General features: G+C 37.7%; 1 protein-coding gene and 1 long non-coding RNA gene across 3 annotated transcripts; one reads left to right on the top strand and one right to left on the bottom strand.

Moving 5' to 3' along the window:
• Positions 1–592: 592 nt before the first annotated feature.
• On the bottom strand, positions 593–18785 carry acp1 (acid phosphatase 1). 2 transcript variants are annotated; one of them, XM_026142788.1, is made up of 6 exons: positions 18674–18785; positions 17072–17145; positions 16188–16301; positions 6697–6758; positions 5806–5911; positions 593–899 (listed from the first exon to the last, which is right to left on the bottom strand). In XM_026142788.1, exons 1-6 carry the CDS (start codon positions 18714–18716, stop codon positions 822–824), a joined length of 477 nt encoding a protein of 158 aa, XP_025998573.1. In that variant the 5' UTR covers positions 18717–18785; the 3' UTR covers positions 593–821. The 2 variants fall into 2 exon arrangements, with proteins under 2 accessions (XP_025998573.1, XP_025998572.1); XM_026142787.1 differs by lacking the exon at positions 16188–16301 and adding an exon at positions 16365–16478 and having other exon boundaries at positions 18674–18784.
• On the top strand, positions 17791–21696 carry LOC113006686 (uncharacterized). Its single transcript, XR_003269793.1, has 3 exons — positions 17791–17932; positions 18268–18317; positions 21642–21696. It is a non-coding gene; the product is annotated as an uncharacterized LOC113006686 (long non-coding RNA).
• The last annotated feature ends 2325 nt before the right edge of the window (positions 21697–24021 follow it).

The following is a 24021-nucleotide window of genomic DNA, read 5'->3' as shown; positions in this document are numbered from 1 at the left end:
TATCTGTGGTGAAATTAGTCTACCATTGTGAAGTGCACTGAGTGGTCATTTGTGTGGGTGATTTAGAGACCAAATTTATTATAACACTGTCGCCACTTCTGACTTAAGTGATTGCTGTAATGAGAAGATTAAGTTTTGCGTCTATTAAAAAAATAAATTTTTTTCACTGCTGTTTTTTAAAACAAAACAAATACATGCCATGTTCTTTATACAAACCGAACATCTCCCAGTATATAAAAATAATATGTCAAGAGAATATCCTAGCCATCAAGCACTAATGGTAGCATTCCCTTTGATCCCAGTGTCAGCATTTAACCCATACACCTCTATTACTACTATAGCAATAGCCCTAATCAATGCAAATAGCTGACCTGATTGACTACCTCCCTGGACTTTTTTTGGGGGGGAGGTAACAACGGTAAAAACAATAACAATAATAATATTTATAACAAGGTGCAATAATATTTAATGTGCAATATGTATGACTGTGCAATGACAACAAAGAGTTATCTTATATTATCTTATCAATTTTGTAGAATTTTCAGGAAACAAAAATTGACAATGTGTAAAAAATAATAATAATAACAAAAGGAACTTTAAACTGTCACACTCACTTTATTTGTTTTATTAATCAATTGAATGTACAGTCTGTTAACTTGCCCACACAATACTGTTCTAAATGTACATTATGCGTACACCAAAACAGGTAATCTGGTGGTATTTAGTATTTACTCACAACAGAGTTATACATATATTTGTGTAAGTATATTTAATTGAGAACCCATATTTATTCATACATCTAAGACATGTCAATGTAGATGTTAGGAGTTCTTCTCCAGGAAAGCTTTGCAGCATCGTACACACTGCTCATAGACCTTTTCAAAGTCTTCATCACTTCCCTAAAAGACAAAATTAGGGAGGGGGAGATTAAAATGATTTAGCCAACTATTCATAGCTCGCAATCACTGGAATTTGTTGTCTGTTGCACACAGTGAAAATATACAGTTATATGAATGGAACAGAAGTACGGCCTGCCCTCTGATGCAGGCTGGATACACCCAAATTATAAAAAATGACAGTTTGTTACTCAACTGAGAAATGTTCTTATTCCGAGAACCAAATTGTCAAGACTGAAGCCAAAAGGGTTTTGAAATTCTATTCATAACTATTCAAAGTGGTATTTCTCGCTGAGATTTACGTTTTTAAAAAAAGAATTTGTAAACACATAACTACATTGAATTTTGTGATTCCCTAATAAATTATTTATTATTTTGTTAAAATAATTTATTATTTTTTATATATTTTATAAAAATAAAAATATAAAACATATTTTATATTTGTTTTTTCCCCCCATTATCTGATAGAATTTTGTGTGTTAGGGCAAACAAGTCCTTCTCCCACATTGCATCCCTAACTTATGGGGTTCCACAAGGTTTGATCCTGGGTCCACAATTATTTTCCTTCTACATTCCATTTAGCTGGCATCATTAAATCCTTTTCTGACATTTTGTATCACTCTATTCTGATGACATTCAGCTGTATCTGTGACCGTGGATGTGGACCTAAGCAGCTGCAGAGGCCACTGTTTTCCTGTCTAGGCTAAAATGTTTTCAGTGGCACCATTAAGTGCTTATAAAATAAGTAACTGTGAAATTCATAGGCTACTTGGTAATCTTCCTAACATGTCAGGTTATGCCTTGTCAAAAAAAATATTTGAAATGATTTGTTATCACATCAAAATGTTTAAGTACGTAGAGTACAATGATTGTTGTGATGCTGAATTGGGTTTTTAAGCATCGTGTAATTCTATTGTGTACTAACTACTAAATTGCTGGTATCATGACATCCCTATACCAATGATCCAGCACTGTATGAGTAGCAGCAGCAGCATTTCTTGTGTATTATGTGCAGAAAGATGAATGATGAACACCTTCACATTGATAAAATAAAAGAATCAGAAAGTTTGACATTGAGTTAATTTAACCCATTATAAGTAATCCAAATTGTTCTATAATCAAGTTCTTATTGTTTAATTACGAATTAACAAACAAGAAATAAAAAAAATGAAAAGTCGATACCTACATTTTAAAATATTCCATTAACAATCGCTCAATGCAACTGATTGAAAATAATAATAGAGCTAAGAAACATTTAATAGAGAAACGTTGTTATCTGTATTTTAAATTTTTAAAGTTTACAATGGCCGTTTAACACGTCTCTTTCCTCCTCTTCAGTTCACATCATCATGAACTCATGTTTGTAGTCTTGTCACAAAACTTCATCTTGGTTTAAATTCAACTGTTATTCTCAACTGATTGAGTGAGTAACTACACACCTGTGACACATGCCACATACTCCAAATTACTAAAATATAAATATTTTAATAATTCCATTTGTGCATTACGGACAATCCAGAATTCATGTGTAAAAACAACATAATTCTTTATTTATCCTGACACACGGACAGCGATTGTTCTCCCCTTTTTTGCTCGCTTGGCTGTCATGCTATGTGGTTGCTGGCGAGGTACCAATCCAAGTACTTACATGCCTCCAAAACCACATTGACTATAATGAGATTTGGTAAAATTACACAAAGAAATACAGCGTCCAAAGCCAAAATCACACAATCCAATGCACTCAATACAATCACATAAACTGTGGTCACTCTTTCTTCTTCCAGCTGCATCACTAATAATTCATGACTGTTTTATTTAAAGTCCAAGTTCTTACGGGAAAATCAAAGACATAGGAACTATACAATATAATTCATCTAAAATAGCTCTAGCCACACACATTTTTCATAAAGACCACATATGAAAATTATTACTTATTATAAGATCCCTTGCCATTTATTTAAATAAACCAACCATAAAAATATATTAAAGTTTAAATGGCCACAGGAGGTTAAGATTTTTTTTTTTTTTTTTTTAAATGTCTATTGTCAACACTCAAACTTTCAAAGCCTTCCAAAGGTCTCTGCCTGCACTTTTCCAATTCTTGCCTTTTTCACTCATAATACTCAAGACAATAAAAACCAGCCAAGAATCCATGTCCAAATCATCTGGCAGGACTCAAAACATCTAGGGAACAAAAAGAACTACCGAGCCACGGACTGTGAAAAGCTTACCAATGTGAAACCAGAAAACATCTGTTATGGTTCCGTAAAACTAATATATTATGGTGAGTGTTGGTCTGGAAAGGCTGAATACCACTTTTTTGTGAGAAACACAGCTATTTTACTAGCAACCGTTCATTTTGTTTTGGCGCTCTTTACTGCATCAATTGTGTCTGGATTTCTCCCTGCAGACAACTTAACTCTTCCACTTGCACCTGAAGACTGATCCGGTCCATCCAAAACCATAAATATACTTCAAATGACTGCTCTGTGTGACATTTCCTGCCCTTTATCTTGTCCATAGAATTTTTCCCACGTGATCCTTTGAAGAGAAACACAAATGTTACAGAATGGGCTGAATGTAGCTTTTTTGTATCTACTACAATTACTGAAAGAGTTTGACGTTTTACTTTGAAATACTTTTTTGGGCTTTTAATCAGGATTCTTATTATGAAAAAAAAGTTCTTCCCGCTTTATTGTCTCTTGTATATATTAGATTTCATTTTTTTTGTATGTTTGGCTTAAAGTTCCCCCTTTTCACATTTAGTGCACAACAGAGTTCATTTAGACACCTTATCACTAGTAGAAATACTAGATTGGGTTTTTGCCTGGGTAGAGAGTCTAAAGGGCAGGTCAGATGATCCCCACTCACACATTAGACTAGGGATATAACAATTCATCGAGTCACTCAAATAACTCAATTATAGGAAAAAAAAACCTCAATACAAATTGTTTTAATTCAATGCTTCATTTAATCCACAGCTCGGTAGCGCTCAGTTGTCACCATGTAAACGTGATAATTTTACCAGCATTTGAGACTAAAAATAGATGTGCAATAGTAATGTATCTAGGGCCACGCATGTGAATAAAAAAGTATTACAACATTAAGCTCATGCAGCCCCCAGTTTTTAAATAAAAACTGATAACTGATAGCACAAACACAGCAGACAAGATGACGTCATAGTTTAATGTGGAGCCGGAGTTTGTCTGCACACACGGAGAAGAGCAAAAAGGCTGAGCCATTACTGAAATGGTGAGCTCAGGTTAAGTGAAAGAAAATGTTTTTTCAAAACAGCAGTCCATGTAACTGTAATCGCCATAAAAACCTATATTAGGAAAAATATGGAAGGACCTTTTAATCAAATCATCTGTTCAACAGAAGAAAAGCGAACTTGATGTATACAGTTAGGTCCATAAATATTTGGACAGAGACAACTTTTTTTCTAATTTTGGTTCTGTACATTACCAGAATGAATTTTAATTGAATCACCTGACTTGGCTATTCAAGAATATTTGACTTCTTTGCTTTAATAAACTCCTGGGTCCTGCTTTGGCTGTATGTTTTGGGTCTTTGCCCATCTTTATTATGAAATGCCGCCAAATCAGTTTGACTGCCTTTAGCTGGATTTGAGCAGTATATCTCTGAACACCTCAGAATTGATTTGGCTGCGCCTGTCCCATTTCACATCATAAATAAACACTAGTGTCCCAGTGCCACTGGCAGCTATGCATGCCCAAGCCATCACCCTGCCTCTGCTGTGTTTTACACATGATGCGGTATGCTTTGGATCATGAGCTGTTCCACGCCTTCTCTCCATACTTTTTTCATGCAGTCATTCTGGTAGAGTTTGATCTTGGTTTCATCTGTCCAAAGAATGTTTCTGACAGAACTGTGCTGGCTTTTTTTTTTGTTTCATGCAGTCTTCTCTTTATGGTAGAGTTGGATATTGATACAGCTACCTCCTGGAGAGTGACGTTCACTTGGTTGGCTGTTGCGAAGGGGTTTCTCTCCACCATGGAAATGATTCTGTGATCATCCACCACTGTTGTCTTCTGTGGACGTCCAGGTCATTTTGCGTTGCTGAGTTCAACAGTGCTTTCTTTCTTTCTTTCTTTCTCAGAATGTACCAAACCGCAGATTTTGCCAGTCCTAAAATTGCTGCAATTTCTTGGATGTTTTTTTTTGTCTGTTTTTGCAGCTTAAGGATGGGGAATTTCACCTGCATGGAGAGCTGCTTTGACCCCATGTTGTCTGTTCACAGGAAAATCTCCCAAATGCAAGTACCACACCTCAAATAATTTCCAGGCCTTTTATCTGCTTAATTGATAATGATATAACGAAGTAACTGCCCACACCACCCCATGAACTAGCCTTTGAGTCAGTTGTCCAATTACTTTTGGTCCCTTCAAAAAAAAAAAAAAATAAGGAGCACGTGTTAAGGAGCTAAAAATCCTAAAACCATTATCCAATTTGAATGTGGATAGAGATAGTCAGGAATATGCACTTTTCCCTAGCAAGCTGAGGTTGCCGTCACTGAGTAACTAACAGGTCTTTACGCCTGCATGAATTGGGCTTTAGCAATCAATTTCACAGCAAGTGCCAGCTGCCACTCACCAACCTTTCAGAGAATGCACATTTCCCCTTGGAACCATTGGTTGCCAGAGAGGTCTCTAGGCCTTTGTGGTTGAGACCTTAGCATGGCACTTAATTTAACATGCCAAATGGTATAGATATTTAAAATGAGTTCTTGTGTCTCCCTTAAATGTAAGTAAAGGCCTCTAAATGTTGCATCTTGTAGTTTTACTGGCTTTGGCTTCTTTGCTGGACCATCTCGCTACAACATTAAATTGAACATATCCTCTAAATTTGAGCAATAAAGTTGAACATAGGGATGTGTTTGAATACTTACATAATAAGGGTCTTGGATGATCAGCTGCTTCTGGGGGTCATAAGAACCAAGAAGCTCAATTTTTGCTGTGTAGTCTTTCACGGACTTTGACTTCCGTTTCAAGTCACTGCAAAGGTGAGAGAAAACAAGTAACTCCAAAAGAACAGAGCACGAAACAAGGGAGGTTTGAGCACCTCTGGATTAAAGAGGTCACATGCTTCTAAATATTCGAGATAATGTTGTTGTATAGTGTTTATTGTCTGCTTCTTATTCTAGCATTCCTCTAATAATAATTACATTCATGTCATTAACTTTAAATCAGTGATAAATAATAAAACGGTGTAGTCTGGAAACATACAGAGTACATAAATGAAAAGTAACACCTTAACATGTTTAAGTCAATCCCAGACAAAAGCAGTAGGTCAAAGAATTAATGAATTCTCAGTCTGGCCAACTTAAAATTTGTAGGAAACAAAGTGTGCAGGGGGAAAAGAAAAGACTGCCCCAAAGAGCAAAGACGAGGCATCCAAAGAACTCAGTAAGCTGCTTACAGATCAGATCTGCCGTGGGCATGTGATCTCAAAATGATCCTTAAACGTTCAAAGTAGCAAAAAATATCCCTCCCCCTGACCTCTGCAAAGAGCTTAAGAAAGGATATTGGTCATTAAAGGGAGGCATTCTCCTACAAGGCATTTATAGCTCAATGTCCCCACCATTTTTATGTATGCATGTGAAAGAACAGCACAGATAAACGTCATGACAGCAGGACACACTAGTTTGGACCGTTACAAGACAAATGTTTTTTGACACTTAACACATGACACCAGCGCTTTCAGTGTCTAAGTATCCAACCGTGATTGACACTCTTAGAAAAAAAATAAACACTGCTGCTGTGGGCTGAAATAACTCTACCTCAGATTGCTCTCGTCCATGCACAGAATGTGCTCAAAGCTCATGAAATCTTCCTTGGTCACCTGCAAGAACAACAAAACAAATATTACTTTTGGCTCTGTGTGGAAATTCAGTATTACCAGCAGAGACTCCCTCTGGTCCTTCAAAGAGGGCTGAATGGGTTATGCAGCTAAAAGAAAATAAAAAAGCAGCTTTTTCACTGAAACATTAAACCTCTAAAGACAAGAAAAATAAGACAACTCAGATCTTATTAAATCATTCATTTATCATCTGCCTTTTTAGTAATAGCTTTTGGATGTAGTTATATTATGTCAATATTTTTAATTACGTTTCATTGTTCGTAATGGAGGCCAGCATCCATGTGCTGGATTCCAGCTGCTGTTACATGCACAAAGAATTTTTAAAACATAAATGAAATGATGTTGCATTTTCAACAAGTCACACAAGCCTTATTTTCCCATCTATTCCTCCTCCCTCCTTCTCCTGCTCAATGGCTAACTCATTTTAACGTGAAAAAAACAAGGTCGCGTTTATAACAACTTGAATTCTTGATTCTTGACCTAGAGGAAAACCAAGTTAGGGAAAGGAGCACGTCTGTATGCCTGTGGAGGGGTTTATACAGTTTTCAATGCATTCTGTGATGATTTAATGGCACAAGCAGCAATAAAAACAAAAAGAAAAAAATAAGAAAAACAGGCAACACCCCGAATACTTTTAAAGTATTTTGACAGTGGATTTATAGGAATGCCAAGGAGAAGCTAAGGGCAGAGAGGCATGAATAAAACTCCCGCATAGCTCCAGATGTTGACATATGGACACAATAACAGTGACAGCTTGTAACAGCAGACGGGTAAAAAGATGTTCATTACAAATGTTTTCGATTATATTCACGCAGCGAAACGCTCCAGCCACTGCAGTCTGATCACTGTATTTCACCCATTCTCACACTTTCACATCCTCTCTCTCACACACAATGATAATCTGTGTTGATCATAATCTCAGTGCCTGCTTCTTTCACAGTGTAAATGAAGCAGTGGTAATCCTCTATCAAAAAGTCTTGTGCAAGACCTCCTCACAAAGTTGACAGAGAGCTTAGTTTGGTATCTGAAATCTTTGGCTAAGAATGAGCAAGGAGGTTTTTATGGAAAGCAAAGAAAGAGTCGGGAGACACTCATAGAAAAGTTCACATTAAGATAAAATGTGCAAAATAAAACCAAAGGAAAGCCAGGAAGGAATGTGATTGGAAATCTAAAAGTTAATGGTTCTTTTTAACAAAAAAGAAGAATTTGACATGTCACCGTGCATGTTGGTTTACCGTCATACTTTAACAAAAGAGGTACTTGTTGATATGTGATTCAGGAAAGCTGTAAATTTATTTTGCCCTATATCTTCATTCAACAAGGTTCTTCTATGTGAGGGAACAAAAACCTTGCACGCCTGGCCAGTCAGCCACTGAAATTTGCCTCCTTGGTGACACTTCAGACATTTGCGTCTTTAGCCTGTGGTGATAACAAACATGTCCTCTTGTTGTAGTTAAATTTCAACATATGCTGAACTTGTTAAGTTTATAAAAGGAGCAAAAAACAGACACTCTGTAATGTAGTTGTTAGTAGATTTAAGTGTTTAGTAACGCTCTCGTGGTTATATGGAGTACAGTCTGAAGACACTTAATATATTTATACACTTTATATAAGGTTATGGGTGATGGGGAAAATTATAAAATATTGTAACATTTCATTTATTAATATTTATCCAATTTCATAAAGGTTTTTTCGCAAGTGGTTGCCACTGCAAAGAGCTCTGTATATCCAGTATGGCACCGATTTTTATGCCTGTCCTTTCCGATGCAACCGTCCCAGGGATTTGTGTGTTCTTGCTTCAAACTAAGGATCTTTTACAGGTTAGGTAAATGTGATAACTACTACACTGTAAAGCCACCACTGATCCTATTTGTGGAATGAATTAACTAAGAATAAATGGGGGGAAAAAGCAAGTAAAGATGGAAGTAGTTAAGAGGCATAAAAGGAAAAAAAACAATCAACATGCATAGAATAAAACTTTAAAATGATACATATAAATGAATAATGAAAACGACACATAATAAAGCCCTAAAAATCATATGGATCTGTGTGATATATAGTATACATAACTCAATTTCTTATAAAGAAATAGTAGCGGAGTGATTTTAAGTTCTGTTTTACTACTCTGTGGGGAAACAGTCTTAGAAAACACAAAAAAACAAAACACTAAAACACTGCTGTAAGCAGGCACTAGGGCTGTGCGATAGGACCAAAATCTCATATCCCAATATAAGAATTCTATCATCTCGATAACGATATAAATCACAAAAATTTAACATTTTCTGTAAATTCTGTGAATCTCGGGCAGCTCGACTTGCGGGAAGTGTTTCCAGCTGCGCGTCATGTAGCTGGAGTCGAGTGTTTTAACAGATGCATGAAACGATACATTTTTAGACACAAGTTGTAACAGCCGCAGTTTTCTTTGTGAGTATTTATTACACAGGGTGCTGCGGGGAAAAGCCTGTTCTAATGTTTGAGTCTAAGGTTTATTTTTTAGCACCTGGCGGCTCTTTTTTACTTCTCATCCGTAAATAATCTGCTCTTTCACGTGATTCAGTTTATTTTGAAAAGTCTCAACAGGATCTTGAGCTTTATTGTGAAAGGTTTATGTGGAACATAAACAAGCAGACACACGATGGTGTTACTGTCGTTGTTGCTAACCACAACGCATAAAAACAGGCGCTTGTCCGTAGTGTGGTTATATTAAATATAAGAGAAAGAGAGAACTTGAAGAAATTAATATAGCCACTACAGTGACCATCAAAACGATGAAAAAATATTGCCGTAAACAGTTTATTTTGCGACACCACGAAACAAACAATAGCTAAAATGAAACGATAAACGTTTTTATATCGTCATCCGATATATATCGTTATATCGAACAGCCCTAGCAGTAGGGCTGCACGTAGGGCTGCTCAATTAATCGAATTTTAATCACGATTACGATCTGGGCTTTCAACGATCATTAAAAATGACTGAGCCGATTATTAGCCCCTCCCTCATTTATCCGCAACACCTTAAAGGCCGGTCCGTGAAAATATTGTCGGGCATAAACCGTCCGTGGCGCAAAAAAGGGTGGAGACCGCTGATTAAGAGGACCCGAGGGAAGCTCAGAAAGCTAAGCAGAAGTTATTTGGAGAGGAGAGTGACTGCTGTTGGTTGAAAAGACAGGTAAAAAAAAAAAACTTCAGTGGTGTTGCACACTATTTTACATTATTTTTTTAAAGTCATTGTTAACCCTTTAAAGCCGGTCAGAGCAGCACGCTCCGTGTTGTGTAACTATTTTTAAATCCCTGTAGAACCTGAACTGCCTAAGCTAGCGCAATAATTTGTTTTGCATATAAAACCAGAGGAGTTGTACTTACATCTGATGCCATCAGCTTGTCCTCGGTCACAGTTTCCTTCCACATAAAGCTTTGCAAAAATTGCATAAAAAGCGCTTGCAGGAACAAAAACACAATATTCCAGAAACACGCTTTGCCGATCCGATCAGCTGTTCGTAACACTTCCCACATTGAAACAGTCGTCAGCACGAACTACCGCATATCCGCCATTTCCTGGCCGAAACCGGAAGTGACGTCATTTTCGTGGAAATTGTAGTTTTTTACTCGTAGGCCTTAAAAGCCTATACTGGTCATGTTTGACCTTTCTGAATAGTTTCTGTGATGCTTAGAACTCGAATTGCACTGCTGGAAATAGTTTATTTTGATGCACCTGCTGTTTTCTTTGCAAATTTGCATCATAGGATTGTTTTTTCATTTTTCCTGCAGTATATAAAAATTGCTGTATCTCCAAAATAAAACTATGAAGACACTCAAAATAAATTTCCTGTTGTTGTAAACTATTTTTTGCAACTTTTTTGTATTTAAAGTTTTGAGGGATAAACCCTTAAATTTCTCCAAGTAGAAATATATGTAAAGAAAAACAAAAACGATTTTCAATTTTTTTGTAGTTTATTGCACTTTTTTGCAATTAATGTAGTTACTATGGACTTAATGCATACATATTAGTTAAAATATGGGCTATAACAGTTGTATAGCAACTTGAAATGCTCCCACAAATGGCACTACAACATGTAAAAATATAATATAAGCTCTGGCGGACTTGGTTCTATAGTAGGTCTTAAAGGGTTAAATAAATATCGTCAAATAATCGAGATCTCAATTTCAGTGAAAATAATCGTGATTATCATTTTTGCCATAATCGAGCAGCCCTAGCTGCACGATTAATCGTTAGAAAATCGCGATCTCGATTCATACTTATGTGCGATCTCATTTCCAAATGACAACGATTTAAAAAATAAAAAAGACGACGACGATTGTACCGCATTTTGATCCGGGACGTAATCTGCATGAAAACAAGCGCTCACTCTTCCTGCTCAACGAATGACAAGGGCGGAGCCTTATACCACGTGATACAGAAGCTGTGCCGTGTGATGCTAAAATTAGCAGGGAAAAAACAACAGAGAACACGTCAGAGATGACGAGAAAGTGACAGGACAAAATCCGTCCCGGTCAACCACCCAAACATCAATAACGGGAACCTTATACAGCGCTTCCCTATACCCGTCGAACTCCCGCAGGCACAAAGAAATTACAGAGGCTATTACTTATCACCTGATAGAGATGGACCGATCCGATATTACGTATCGGTATCGGTCCGATACTGACCTAAATTACTGGATCGGATATCGGAGAAAAATAAAAAATGTAATCCGATCCATTAAATATCACGAAGCACGTCGGAGCAGTATGCATCACGTGATAGAGCGGCTGTGGCATGCAGGACCTGTCGGTGGTCTGGATAGCATGTGGAGCTTCGCTAGCAACCCGGCATTTCATCTCCGACAAAGTTATCCCCGAGAGAAGTAAAGCAAGTGTGTAAGTCCATCTCTGAATGTTTGTAAAGCATTCCTGCGTTAAGCTTACCAAACGATATATGGAGCGACTGCCTCTTCTGGCTGCTACTTCAATCATGAAACTGCTTAATGATCAGCTGATCAGCTTTTCTGTCGGGAGTCCGTGTCTCTAGTTTGCTTTTGGCCCACTTTGCACCAGAAAGAGGAAACCAGCGGCTGAACAACAGCAGCACGTTTAAGCTTGATCAGCCGTTGTTAGAATGTATTTATTATTACTTTCTACTCGAGGATCTTTTTCTACGTAGCTGACGCTGGTAACTGTGCAGGGGCGGATCTAGCAAAGTTTAGCCAGGGGGGCCGATAGGGCATTAACAGGGAAAAGGGGGCACAAAGACATACTTTTCTTTCTTATTCTCATTTAAAATGTCTAGCTTTTAATAAATAATTATCCGAATCTTACACCCAAAGTTTTAATTTGATGTAAAATGAATAGAAGTCAATTACTGTATATAGTGACTATTAAGTCTAATATATATACCCTAGTAAGCTATAGTACTTTTTCCTTTGGGAAGGTACCATCTGTGCAGTCTGCAATTTTGTTGAAGAAAGATGTTGAATCTATTTAATATTTCTTGAAAAATAATTGATTTCTGTGCTTTTTTTTTTCACACTGCATCAAATTAAGGTTGATTACGTTGATTAAGCATCATGAGGTGGAGCGTGAGGGGTGGTTCCCTATTTTTTATTTATTTATTTTTGTTGTTGCTGGGAGTTGGAACCCTATTAGTTAGGTTGCTTAATATTTACGCTAAGTACTCTTTAAAATACCAGAATAGGGAGGATGGTGTAGGTTTAAGTTTATTAGATTGATCAGTATTGCTGAACTATGAAATATTTTTTTTTGCATATAGGTATAACAGAATAGCTTTAGTGTAGTTGTTGTTTTAAACTTGAGTATGAACTTATACAAAATGCAGCAAGATATTAAAAAAAACCGGTTTTGTTGATTAAAAAACACTATATCGGATTCATATCGGTATCGGCAGATATCCAAATTTATGATATCGGTATCGGTATCGGACATAAAAAAGTGGTATCGTGCCATCTCTATCACCTGACCAAAGATATGGCTCCCATCAACACTGTGCAAAACCAGGGATTTAGGAAAATGATAAACACCCTAGACAAACGCTACACAGTGCCGTCCAGCAACTATTTTTCTATTGTTGCACTACCTGCTCTATACACGCAGTGTCGAGCAACGGTGGAGACGGAATTTCAAGCAGTGCAACATTTTGCGGCAACAACAAAACGTGAGACATCTGTTGTTTTTATGTTTATTTATTGTTTTTATGTTCAGTCTCAACTGTTACGAAGTTGATGTGCAGTTAATAAGTGCAATAAATATTTATACTGGAAAAGAAAATCGTGAGAGAATCGTGATCTCAATTCTAAGCAAAAAAATCGTGATTCTCATTTTATGCAAAATCGTGCAGCCCTACCTAGCAGGCACATCTACATTTGAAGTTAATTATCTGTTTGCACACCAGCTTTCACTTGTGTTGTCGATTATAGTTCTAGCCAGTAATAAAATATAATATCTACATAATATCTACTTACAGCTATCATTAATGTGTGTTGAAGAAGCATTCCTTAGGAATTATCCAAAAAATAACCATTAACAGATAAGCTAAGATCTTTTCTTCATTAATTATGTTTGCACTTTTGAGTAATGGTGGGAAAAGGACGAGAATTCAGCTTGTAAAACTTATCTGCACAGCATCAATGCTGAACTGGTGACAGGTGAAATTAATGTGATTACTACAGGATGATGGTATTTTGGCAAAAAGTGTTCATTCCTCAAGTGTTGGTTTTACGATAATCAAATTGCAACTCTCTTAAATCTGATGTCTGGATGTCAAATTTTTGATTACCCTAAGTTACTTGTTATGGATCACTTTGAAAAATATGTGTTTATAAAATAAACACACTTTTGTTTATTTGGGGATACACAGGTCTTTAAACGAGCTCCCAGCTGGCCAGTTTGCTTGGACACTGGCCACGCCAGGCCTTCAGCAAAGTTGGAGGGTGGGTTATTAAAAAAGAAAACGTGGCAGAAAAGAGTGCTAAAGAAAAAGAGGAAAAAACAAAGACTTGTCAAAGCTTATTGTGTGGATTTGGTTGGGTTTAAGCCAAGGGTTGAGCCTTCCCATCCCTGCTTTGAGGAGATTAGATGAGGGTCTGACAGAACTGGTTTGCAGTAAGCCAAAACAAGGAGATGGGAGATCTCAAGTCTAGGGTGAAACACCGGAGATCTCTCAGTGTTTAAGGGCACTGGGGAGTAGGAGTTACTGTAAGGAGAAGCCAGCGCAGCATAAAGCCTGAAGCCATACATGGACAAACATCTTGGTGTAATTTCAGGCCTCTTTAAGGATTAGAAACATCTGTGCAGTGATGCTTGCTACACTGGCTTCATCAATATTTCACAAACGTCACAGGTGCCATCAACTTGAACATTAGTCTAGACCAGGGACTGGCTATCAGCTTCTTTATTACACTCAAAAATACTACCCCAACTCCTAAAAATGTTATACAGTTTGTGATATGTAAATAAAAACAGAATATTTTCTGAAATCCTTAAGCTGAGAAAATGAGCCATTTTAAGCCATTTTGCATTGATGGTGCAACCCATCTCAAAACTCGCAACAAGTTCGTGTTTACCACCGTGAAACAGCTCCTCTTCCTTTAACAACAGTCCATAAAAAACTGCAAAATGAGGAGACCGGCTGCTGATCTTTGGGTAAATTATTTTCTTTCCTTCTTGTCTGGTATAAGATTCTAGTTGCTCCACAGTCCTGGGTGTTCTTTGTCATATTTTTGGTTTCATGATGAGCCAAATGTTTTCAGTCTGTGAAAGGTCTGGACTGCAGGCAGGACAGTTGGGCTCTTCTTCTATGAAGCCATGCTCTTGCAATAGCTGCAGTATGCAGTTTGGAATGGTCTTGTTGAAATATGCAAGGCATTCCTAGAAAAAGACATCATCTGAATGGGAGTATATGTTATTCTAAAACCTGTAAAATAGCTTTCAGCATTGCTAGTGCCTTTCCAGATGTGCAAAATATCAATTCCAAAGGCATTAATACACTGCTATACCATCAGAGCTGTAGGCTTTTCAACAGAATACGTATAACCAGCTGGATCGTCCCTCTCCTCTTTACTCTGAGGGACGCAGCATTTTTAAGAAGAATTTTACATTTTAATTTCTCTGACCACAGAGCAGTTTTCCGCTTTGCTTTGGCCCAGAGAAGACTGTAGTGTTCTGGATTGTGCTCACGATTGGCTACTTCTTTGCATGACTCAGCTTTAACCTGCATTTGTGGATGGCATGACGAACTATGTTTACTGATCTATGCCTATTTTTCATGCAGTGCAACCCGAGGGGCCAAAGATCACAGGCATCAAATACTGATTTTTAACTTTGTCCCTTGCGCACAGAGTTTTTTTCAGATTCTCTGAATCTATTATGATTATATCTTGTACTGCAGATAATGAGATATTAAAAGTCTTTAATGTTGAGGAACATTATTCTCGGCCCTGGCCCAACATTTTTTTGAGACATGGTGCTGCCATTAATTTCTTAATGAACTTATATTTACATTAAAATGGTTAATTTTCCCAAGTTTTTATGTTCTATTATGAATTACATTTTGGCTTAGCAAATATGGCAATTAGTGTATTGGGTTTATACAAACAAACTTTTTTTCTTTTTTTAAAAGGATTAGATAGCCAGTGCCTCAAAATGTTTTTTTTAAAAATGTAGGCCCTTTTCCAAACAGGTTTAAAATTTACTTCAGACAGTTCTGTGGAAGATCCTGTTCTAGCGCATCTCGTTAACTCATGAGCAGGTTAGCTGACAGTCTCCTTTTCAAAAGAAAACCAGTTAAGCAGCTATCCCCAAGCAGTACAAACACGTGTTTCACTTCCTTCATGCTGCTGTTTGGGCACAATGTCTTGCAGTCTTAGCAACAGTCACCCTTCTCTACTAATTGAAAGATCCAAAGAGAAGAACAAACAGCACAAACCAAAACTTCTAGCAGGTGGAAAGTTGGTTCTTGTGATTAGAAAGCTGACTACACAGACCTGGAGAATAGGTTTCTAGGATGACAGACTCCCTGGTAGGCAGCTGACTGACATCAAAAACAACCACAATAGCTATTTAACAGTTCTTCTGTAGACAGAAGAAAGCATGATGGAGCAGACTAACAGATCAAGACCTTCAGAATAAAATCCAAGTGAAACATAGAGTGTAGACCAGTAACACTCAGCTGGTCTGTGAGCAACATCCATGCTACCACAAGAGGCCAAGATGCCTGAAAATCATCCTGTAATTAAAAGAGAAGACTGCTACCTACTCTTCTTACTCACTGTTTTAAGTATGTGACAATTTATTTTTAAAAATGTGATTGAGCAGCATTACATTCTCACATACACACGCACGCACACACACACACTTTCCACTGCAGTGACAGCAGCTGTGGGACGTCTGGTTGTACCTGTCGCGCCCTGTGGTCCGTGTCAATGCCATGCTTCCTGAGGCAGGCTAGACCGCGGGCATCCGGTAAGCTGCCTAGATTCCAGTCTGATGTGGCACCACTGTCTATGATCCACTGCAACAGAGAACAAAAAGGGGGCGCTAGCTACGTCTTGAGAGAGGTGGTGGGTGATCATACCTGCCTGGCCACATGCCTCATGGGCACGCCATGCCTCTTCATGCAGGCTTGACCACGGTGGTCTGGAGGGTTTCCTATCTCATAGGTGGAGGTGGCAGCACTGTCTATCCTCCACTAGGCAGAACAAAGCACGGGAATCAGAAACTCAACAAAACCGAATTACAGTCTCATAAAGAAAGAAGTTTCTGTACAGAATAAAGGGCAACTCCACATTTAAACTGAAGGTAAATGTTCCTAATCATCTTTAGAGACTGTAAGCAGGTCGCTATTATCCAAATTGAATTCAGTGAGGAATTTTGAACTTTCATTTTTTCCATTTTAAATCAATGTACTGCAGTTAGTAGCAAAAGTTAATTTCATATAGAATTTCTCTCCAGAGACCAGGACTTTAAAACTGCGAAGTTAATACTGCCAAATTAAAAATATATATTATCAACCAACCAGTATGAAGAAATAATTTTCCTCACTAATGCCAGAGGAAATATTTTTGAGACTAGTTCTTGATATGTTATTCATATTGTAGTGTTATACGTAATATGTAAAGGGCTCTTCAAACATGCAACACTGAACAGAACATTTAAGGTGAGTGGCTGACACTTCTGTTGTCATTTCCATAGTTGTATCAAATGGCAGGAGTTATAAACAGAAAAAATGTGTACAGCAGATCTGTAGTACGAAATGAAAACATATGTCAACAATGACTTTACCTGATCAACGATGCCACCATCAGTTGCCATCTTCCTGAAGACTGCTTCAGCAATGGGGGATCGGCAGATATTCCCTGTTCAACACCACAAACAACATCACCATATTAAAGGGATAAGGATATATTTAGAAAACTGCAATATCCCAGTGGTAATACACATAACTTCAGTATATCATAAAGATATATGTATGATATTTTAAAATACAAACTTTTCTGTATACGGTAAATGGATTTCGACTGCTAAAACAAAAAAGAAATGTATTGTGAAACTGACTTTACTTTCGGACTGTGTCAACAACTAAAATGACTTAAAATCTTGAGTCGAGGCCAGATATTGATTAAGCTTTTTTCTTTCTTATTCTGTGCACTGTGATTGCTCCCTGGGACAGCATCTGAGGCATAACAGACGAAAAGGGGCAAAACCTTTACAATATTTTAAAACCTGAAAAAATATTTCTAAAACTTAAGCTCATATTTTAACATGTAGACCCATGCAGAAGTCCAGCATATTACTGGCAACATCCAAAGACAATGGATTTACTGTGCTTATATAAAACTCCTATTTGAAATACAGTCGCAACTTTGTGAACAGTGACTTTTTTTTTCTTTTAAATGTCCTAAACAAAATCTAGAATCTCATAAAAGATCTAATTGAAGAGCAGACTTTTGGCTTAAATTTAATGCAATTAACATAAAACAAATTAATTAAAAATATTTTCAGGGGCTTAATTAGTCAAATTGAATAAACCATAAATAAAATGTTCACAGCTTTTGTCTAACCCGCCTAATTATCTGTGCTGTTTTACAGAAGGCCAGTACTACTTGAACCCTTCCTCCAATTAGGATGTCGACAGCACCAGAGGTAAAAGTATGCAAAAAAAAAAAAAAAAACCCTAAACGGGATGCTTTAGTAAATGGCTAAAATAACAACTAATCTGTTAATGTCCAAAATATATAACATAAAATCTATGTGTGTCTTAACATGTAATGTTTAAGTTACTGTTTTGGTAGTTGCATCAAGCAGTTTCTAAAATGTTTGATCACGTTTAGTATTTTTTCAGGAAACAGTCCATTGGTAAAGTAAAATCCTCTGTAGAAGCTTTAATGAAATGTGAAACGAATTATAATGAAAAATCTACCACTCAAATTAATAACAGAGCCAACCTACACTCTGCTACATCTTGAAAACTATTTCAGAATTGGACGCATGTGCTTCAAATTATCTGCAGTGACGTTTCCGTGCTGAGGTGAGTTCCTGACAGCTTTCACTTTGGATTCTTTGAGCTTAGACACGTATCTCTCCAGTTAAACACGGACACCTTGCTTGACGTTTACACATAAGGCTACAGCTGATTAGATACCAAACATACACACATGGAAGTTAAAAGTTTAAGAGCCTTAAGTGGAAAGTGTGTTTGGCAGCTTCGCGTTCATTGTAAGGCAGCTAGTACATAGTTAGCACTCTGAGGTACATCTAACGAAGCTCATTTCATTTATTAAAATGCGATGAGTTGACCTGCTGACAGAATGACATGTTTGCTTTTAAGCAGTAACACGTGTAAGTTTTAACTGAGGTTTTGTGGGTTTAAAAGACGTCTCTTACCCAAACAAACGAACAAAACCGACTTTGTACCCGTCGCCGCCATGTTGAAAGGTCCTGTACGACTACGACACCGGCTAACGTGGCGGCCAAGTACTGCCTGAACAAAAGTATAGCACGCTGACAGTGCTGAAGGGTTCAAGTATGAACCACATGCGCCTTAAATTTAAAGAGTATTACTCTCATTTACATTTACATTGGAAATTATAAGTGATACCAGATATCTGTGAATATATATTTTGTTTGTTTGTGTTTTGTTTTGTTTTTAGTTGACATACAACCCAATGTAGTCCTACTGTTAGTCCTAAGCCCATATAATTGGGGACAGTAGTATCAGGAAGTCCATCTGGTGTAAATCTGCCAATTTGACGTGATGATATGTTGAGGGATGGAAATTGAACATCTGCTGAAATATTCACAGAACAAAATATTGCACAAAAAAATTTAAACATAATCAATAGCAAATAGCAGCAACAGCTGCTATTTGTCTGCTCACACTCTTAATTTGCATTTATGGTACTGACAGCCCACGGGTAGAAGCTGTTCTATAAATGTACTAACGAAGAAGAATGAAGAGAGTATGACTGAAAGATAGGAGTGCGTTGAGAAGCTGATGAATCAGAATCAGAGAAACTTTATTAATCCCAGACGGAAACTGAGTTGTCATAGCAGCAAATATACAACAAACACAAGCACGCACATAAGATTAGTGTAGAAACAGAGTTATAATAGATAAATATTAAAATAAATAGATAAATATATGGATATAGGTATACATATAAATATAAAAGGACGAGTATGTGTGGAAATATTTTGCAGTGTACAAAAGTGACAAGGTGCGTTGAGGTGTGATTAATTCTGTTCCACATGTGTGGACCTGACCCAAGTGAATGAATTAAAGAGTCTGATAGCAGCAGGAAGGAACGACCACCTGTAACGTTCTCTCAGACAGCGAGGGCGAAGGAACCTGTTGCTGAAACTGCTCTTCAGATTGTCCAGTGTGTTATGGAGGGGGTGGGAGTCATTGTCCATGATTCCCAGCAGTCTGCCAGCATTCTGTCACTGATGACCAACTCCAGGGTGGCGAGCTTCATGTCAACAACAGACTCTGCCTTCCTGATGAGTTTGTTCAGTCTGTTTGCGTCCTTTGCTTTGATGCCTGCACCCCAGCACGCCACAGCAAAGAAGATGGTGCTCGCAACAACAGACTGATAAAACATGTAGAGCAGCCTGCTGCATAATTTGAAGGATCTGAACCTTCATAGAAAGTAAAGCCGGCTCGAACCCTTTTTGTAGGCAGCATCCGTGTTGGCAGACCACACCAGCTTGTGATCCAGTTGAACTCCCAGATACTTGTAGGATGTGACTATTTTGACATCAGTCCCACGAATGCAGACAAGGGGAGGGTCGGGATCTGTTTCTGCCAAAGTCCACCACCAGCTCCTTTGTTTTGGCCACATTCAGCTGCAAGTGGTTCTCCTCACACAACCTCATGAACCATCAATCATTCCTCTGTACTCCTCTTCCCTTCCCATCTCCACGCTTCCAATAATGGCCGTGTCATCAGAGAATTTCTGGAGGAGGCACATTTCTGTGATGTACTTGAAGTAGGCTGTATAGATGATGAAGAGGAAAGGGGACAGAACAGTTCACTGGGGTGCTCCTATGTTGCTCTTCAGACTCTGACACACAGCTCTGCAGTCTCACAAACTGCGATCTGCCTGTCAGGTAGTCAAATGGAGAAAATGAGAGACAGGAGCACTGATGGAGTAACTGATGGACCTGCTCTACCACCTGCTCTACAGCCACATGACTCGTTGAAGCTAGTTCAAGAAGAGAATCAGCAATATGATTTCATGCTGAGAAAGAACACTACAGATGCAGTGTTAGCAAAGATTAACACTGTGGTACTGCGTGAGGAAGTTAGGCGTGGCAGAGAAGTATGTGAGGGTGGTAAAGGACATGTATGAGCACAGTGAGACAATGGTGAGGTGTGCAGTAGGAGGGATGGATGGGTTCAGGGAGGTGGAAGTTGGGATTATATCGGTATACACTGGCTTTGAGCCCATTCTTGTTTGCAGTGGTGATGGACAGGCTGACAGATAAGGTCAGACAGGAGTCTCCATGGACTATGATGTTTACGAGCATTTGGAAGAGAGCCTGGAGAAGTGGAGATGTGCTCTTTAGAGAAGTGGAAAGAAACTTAGTAGAAGTAAAACAGCATATGTATGTGGATGACAGTGAGACAAGTGGAAAGTTCAAACAGCAAGAAGCAGAGGTCAAATGTCTAGTTCTGCTGGTTCATTATGAGTCAGTAAAGGACTAGATGTTACAATCCCAGACAATGCATTGCTTTTAATGGAGAAAATCTTGAGGGATGGTTGTTATGAGGAAAAGCAGCCCAGAAACTTTACCACATCGTTGTGTGGCACAACTTTAGTTCTTTTACCCAAACTAACCTGCCATTTTCCGCAGTTAGGTTTAGGGATTAGAGATCTGATCTAAATTGTTAAAATTTGGGACACATCGTCAGTAGTGGACCTTGGATTCATCGGGTGTTTCGGCCATTATCGCTAGACACCCTCATCCAAGGAGGCCCTGCCAGGGTTGATCAGGCCCTGGAGCATGTCAATAGTTTATGTTAAAATAAACAATTAAAGGTGGAGTGGAGAATTCAGAGTTATAGAAGTCCAAGCAAAAGACAAACCTCAAAATTAAAAACTAGACATTGCAGGAAAAATTGAAGCAAGAAATGTAATGATAAATTTGAGGCAAAGACTTGCAAAAGACTATTTAATTCTGGTCCCAAGTCGTCAGCTTCAGACTGACTAAAAGGGAATAATCAGAAGAGCAGGAACCAAAGTGAAAAAGCATGTAACATGGCAAGAATCTAAGTGTTATGTACTGAGATCTGAAAATTTGCTGTGCCATGCTTTTTAATCTCTTTTTCTGCTTCTTACCCTCACCTTAGCCAGTGATGACGTCTATTGCTAATTGAAGGGGACACACTAGTTCTAAGAAGAAGCTCAAAATGACATGGGTAAATATACTGTAGAATGACAGATCAAAATATTACCTCGAAAAACATTTTAAAGAGCAACCTGCCAGGAAATTGTCAAAAAAAAAAGTTAGTTTTAGTTGGTTTTCTTAAATATGTTGCTATTTAAGATAATCTTCAGTGTTTCATTAAGTGAAGCAAGTTTAGGCCTGTGATTCACCTTTGAGGAATGTCTTTTTTTAATGATGTCTTTAAGTGGAAAACCTAGAGCAATTAGATGCAGGTGGTATTATCTATATCCACCACTGGCCCCAAGCCTAATCCCCCCTTCAATGCCAACTCGAATATGATAATGAAGGATCAAAGCTGTGTAAGTTCAAGCAGGTAAACAAATGTATCTGGATAACAAATTTTTGTATGCTTGAATTATTTATAGGTCAGTGTTAAGTGACTTAAACAAACAGACAAAAGACATTCCTCTGAAAATGATCAGGTACAATGACTGGACTGAAAATTATTTAAAATTCAGCCAGTATCCAAAGAAAATAGGCCCATGAAGTATGTTTCAAGAAGGATAACAGTCATGCTTTCTGTGTACTAGTTTCAAATAATTATAGCATTTAAGTGATTCTCGAGTCATTGCATTTTTATGATATTTACATTTTAAAACAGTTCCTTCCTTGTGGAAATAGATGTTGTTTGCTCATTTCCTCTGGTTTGCCGCTGTATTAAATATGCTTCATTACTAAATTTAAAACACTGTACTTAAGAAATATTATTCCTAAAACCATGTTAAAGGCTGTAATACAAAACAGTCTTTTTTTTGGCACAAATGTCAAAACACAATAAAACTACATTAAATTTAAAAAAAATGGAATAGCAAGCACTCTGCAAGTTCAGACAGTATTTATTATAAATATTTCAAAAGAAATGAACATTAGTACAAAACAAGGCTGTTTGGGGAAGAATGGTTTCAATGCATTTTAATGGCTGGCTTAACTGTTCTGAGAGCATGAATGAATTCCTGGAAAAAATGCTCCTAATTGACTGAAAAACAGCAGCTTTTCATTATTGGTCATAGCATGCGCTCATTACCATGATCGCCTTCTTTTTCTTTTTTTCCAAAGCTTTATTTTCATTTTTAAATTAGAAAACAAACACAAACAAACAAAGCAACAACAACAACAACAAAAAAAAAAACCCCCAGAAAACTCACAACTATGGGACAGAGCAAGTATCAACAAATAACCACAACATGGCAGGCCATTGTGACCACAGAAGCACTCCCAGGTACACACTCTTGTATCTATGCCTTTCAAGGATAACCTCAGACATCTGAAAACCAAACACAGAAAATACAAGCATAATAATAATAATGATGACAATAATAATAATAATAACATAACAACATTGATAATTACAGAATTGTTTTTAAAAACAAACAAACAAAAGAAACAAAGAACTCAAAAAAAGTGAGCAAAACACAAAACACATCATGTAAACCCCCTCCCACCATCCCCCCACCCCTTTACCCCTGTATGGCTCTCAACCTCATCACATTCGTGTATCCAGACAGTTTCTATAGAAACTCTCATGCACAGGAATCAACATCCCCCACGATAAAACTGCAGCATTCAGGAAATCGAGTCAGGAGGGCCTAACCGGGGATCAAATCAAGGCAGACCCAGGGGGATTTGCGTCATCTCTATGATCTATTAGGTCCAAAGACGGTAGTACTGCCAGGAAGGGGCCCCAAATTTCTTCAAAGGTTCCATATTTCCCTTTTACACTATGCGATATCTTCTCAGGTGTGCAGTAGGACGCTAGCTCATTAATCCAGTGTCTCAATGTTGGAGAATTTTCAGATTTCGAATATAGCAGAATACATTTTTTCACTGCAGTACTCGCAAGTAAAATAAAATATCTCTTATGGTAATTCACATTAATAGAACCTGTGTCACCTAGAATTATAGTTTTGGGTCCAGTTCAATTTGGATCCCCATTACCCTTGAGATTATTTCAATGGCCCGTCTCCAGAACTCTTCTATCACTGGGCAATGACACAGCATGTGCAGGAGATCATAATCTGTCACCTTACATCTCAAACATTTGGGGGAATAATTATTATCAATTTTATAAGATAAGATAAGATAACCTTTATTAGTCCCACACGTGGGAAATTTGTTTTGTCACAGCAGGAAGTGGACAGTGCAAAAGTTATGAGGCAAAAATTAGAATACAATAAGAATGTATGTAACCTATAAGGGGTGTAATATATCCTATGAAATATATTAAATTGCATTTGCCTGTGTTTTGTAGAAATTAACATGGTCTGTGCCTGTTCCAGTAAATG

The sequence above is a fragment of the Astatotilapia calliptera genome, chromosome 15, assembly GCF_900246225.1.
Source record: "Astatotilapia calliptera chromosome 15, fAstCal1.2, whole genome shotgun sequence".
In the NCBI taxonomy this organism is placed as follows: domain Eukaryota; kingdom Metazoa; phylum Chordata; class Actinopteri; order Cichliformes; family Cichlidae; genus Astatotilapia; species Astatotilapia calliptera.
This window is presented reverse-complemented; position numbering and strand designations above follow the sequence as displayed.

Coding starts and splice junctions, on each gene's coding strand:
- acp1 (XM_026142788.1), bottom strand. CDS start 18,716: ATGGCGGCGACGGGTACAAAGTCGGTTTTGTTCGTTTGTTTGG. Junction 6,759..16,187: donor CGGACCACAGGGCGCGACAG/GTACAACCAGAC, acceptor TTGTTCTTGCAG/GTGACCAAGGAAGATTTCAT. Junction 5,912..6,696: donor ATGGACGAGAGCAATCTGAG/GTAGAGTTATTT, acceptor TCACCTTTGCAG/TGACTTGAAACGGAAGTCAA.